The sequence below is a fragment of the Mustela erminea genome, chromosome 9, assembly GCF_009829155.1.
Source record: "Mustela erminea isolate mMusErm1 chromosome 9, mMusErm1.Pri, whole genome shotgun sequence".
Classification (NCBI taxonomy): domain Eukaryota; kingdom Metazoa; phylum Chordata; class Mammalia; order Carnivora; family Mustelidae; genus Mustela; species Mustela erminea.
Window position 1 is genome coordinate 61,648,351 of NC_045622.1, and position 2,254 is coordinate 61,650,604.

General features: G+C 52.6%; 1 protein-coding gene across 1 annotated transcript; it reads right to left on the reverse strand.

Annotated features, from left to right (window-relative positions):
* Positions 1-289: 289 nt before the first annotated feature.
* On the reverse strand, positions 290-1,740 carry MRPL17 (mitochondrial ribosomal protein L17). The gene is made up of 3 exons (XM_032359172.1): positions 1,497-1,740; positions 1,095-1,163; positions 290-748 (listed from the first exon to the last, which is right to left on the reverse strand). The coding sequence occupies exons 1-3, from the start codon at positions 1,668-1,670 to the stop codon at positions 473-475; spliced, it is 519 nt and encodes a 172-aa protein (XP_032215063.1). The 5' UTR covers positions 1,671-1,740; the 3' UTR covers positions 290-472.
* Between the last annotated feature and the right edge of the window lie 514 nt (positions 1,741-2,254).

The following is a 2,254-nucleotide window of genomic DNA, read 5'->3' on the forward strand; positions in this document are numbered from 1 at the left end:
TGGGATCGAGCCCAACATCGGGCTCTCTGCTCAGTGGGGAGCCTCGACCCCCCCACCACCCCCTGCCCACCCCCACCTGCCTCTCTGCCTACTTGTGATCTGTCAAATAAATAAATAAAATCTTAAAGCAAAACAAAACAAAATACCAAACTGCTAACCTAACAAACTCAGAATACAAGCCAGAAACATTAGCAGTGAATTTACTAACTCACAGAGACTGAGCATTTGGATAGTTCTCATTCTCCAGAAATCCCAAGGGCAGGAAAAAATAAAAACCCAAATACATTCATATATTCATATAAGGAATTTTATCTACTGCAAAGAGATGAGTATCTGGCTCCTCAGAAGCTTCTTGTCTCCATTAAGACCGTCCATTAACAACTCTAGCTCCAGTTCTTCTTAGAGATTAAAAGAGCTCCAAAGGCCTGTGATCATGGGCATTGATGAGCGTGCACACAACCTCTGGTCCCAGTTAAATCCCTGGCGTTTGAGCTGTGTGGGAGCCGTGGATGCTTGCTTTCTGGTCTTGCTGCAACCCTTGAAGCAGCTGGTTTAGAAGTGTAAGGTTGCTGTCTCTGCGAGGCAGGGGTAGGGGTGGGAGGCAGTTCCCCTTATACTCGATCACTGCCATCTTGGCCCGATCCTGCTCACTGCTATTTGGGATCTGCAGCATTCTCGTGTAGCCCCCATTTTGACCTTGGTAACGAGGGGCCAGTACTTGAAACAGCTTTGGGATCAAGTCTTTCTCCTAGAGGGGGAGAGTTATCCAGGAAAGAGCAGAGTCAGGCAACACTGCAGAGACACATTTAACTTTCGGCACTTCCAAAAATAGGATCCAAACACATTCACACAAAACTCTCCCACCCCCTAACGCGGTAGAGTCAAAGTTACACTGAGGGGTTACAGGCATTTGTGCAGGCTGATTCACGTAACATTCAACTAACTTAAGATACACATTTCTAATTTAGTTCACGATTATCTGTCCACAAGTGAGTGTCTTAGCTTAATTCTATCCAGGTTCCCCTTCCTTTAACAACCCCCTCCCCAAAAGGGAGCAAAGGATCAGATTTGGGAGGGAGACAGGATGCACTCACCGTAAGCCAGAAGTCGGCCATGCGCATGGCTTGTTCGTTAGTGTCTCCCAGCTTCCCATAGTCGATGAGCTGAGGGGACATAACATCACTGATCCAACCCGAGCAAGAAAGGAGGCGCCAATCTTGCTTCTCTAACGCGGGACCGCAACCCACTCATCCCACTAGCAAACCATCCCTCTAATTCAAGCGAGTCCTAACTCCGCAGCTCTAACATGCCGTCCATTTGAGAGGCCGGAGGAGAGGGGTCAACTCAGGGTGTCAGGGGATTCAGACTTGGGGCAGGGACCGCCAGGGCTATCCCACTTATCCCCCAAGCCCAGCCGCCTCTCAGGCCAGAAGCCTCGCATAGGACAGAAAGGTCCTGCCCCCAACTCATTCGCCTTGCTCGGCCCCGCCCCTCACCTTCTCGGCGTAGCCCCTCATTTCGTCCACGCGCGCCCATGACGCCTCGATGCGTTCGTGTCGCACCAAGCCTGTAAGCAAGTTCCTCAACAGGTGGATGCGGGACTCCGGACCAAGGCCCAGACGGCGGAATACGCGGCCATGGGAGATGGCGGCTGCAACTGACAGCCGCATATTTGCTAGCTTCTCTCCGCCCCTACGAGGCCGGAACTGGAAACGCGAAGGGAGTCGCCGAGAAGACGGTTTAGGGAGGACGCATGCGCCGTACTTAGGTGCGTGGTGGACGTGTTTGCGCATGAGTATCAGAGCCTGCCTCGTTGGCAACCTGAGGGAGGGCGGAGAAGTGCTGGCTTCTTTCAGGAGAGGCGAGCGGGGCGGTCCTCAGACACTCCTTGTCTGACCGGGGAACCAGGCGCCCCCTAGTGCGGGATGAAGCAGCCGTCGAGTGTCTTTTGGGCTGCGTCAGTCTTCTTGTGGCCTCCCGGGGGACGGGAAGCTCTGCCGCGGAGCCTTCTGGGAGAGTGAGTCTCTGAGGGGAAGGGCCTCCTGGAGGGGTGAGGTCGCTGTAGCCTTCGGCCCGGCCAGGTCCTCGCGGTGGCGAGTCCGCGTGTTTGACAACCTGAGCGTGTCTTTTTGTCACAAAATTATTTTCCGTAATAATGGGGAAATGAATAACAGTGATGCTCGGAAAAGAAGCGCAGTTAACTGAACATTTTCTTTTGTTAAAGTACGTGGAGTATCCATTCCAGTTAGAAAGT

Bases quoted from the DNA above. Each gene is read 5' to 3' on its own strand.
- MRPL17 (XM_032359172.1), bottom strand. From the start codon at position 1,670: ATGCGGCTGTCAGTTGCAGCCGCCATCTCCCATGGCCGCGTATTCCGC. The intron at 1,164-1,496 runs GTGAGGGGCGGG...ATGTCCCCTCAG, and splicing joins TGAGGGGCTACGCCGAGAAG to CTCATCGACTATGGGAAGCT. The intron at 749-1,094 runs GTGAGTGCATCC...CTCCCCCTCTAG, and splicing joins TGGCCGACTTCTGGCTTACG to GAGAAAGACTTGATCCCAAA.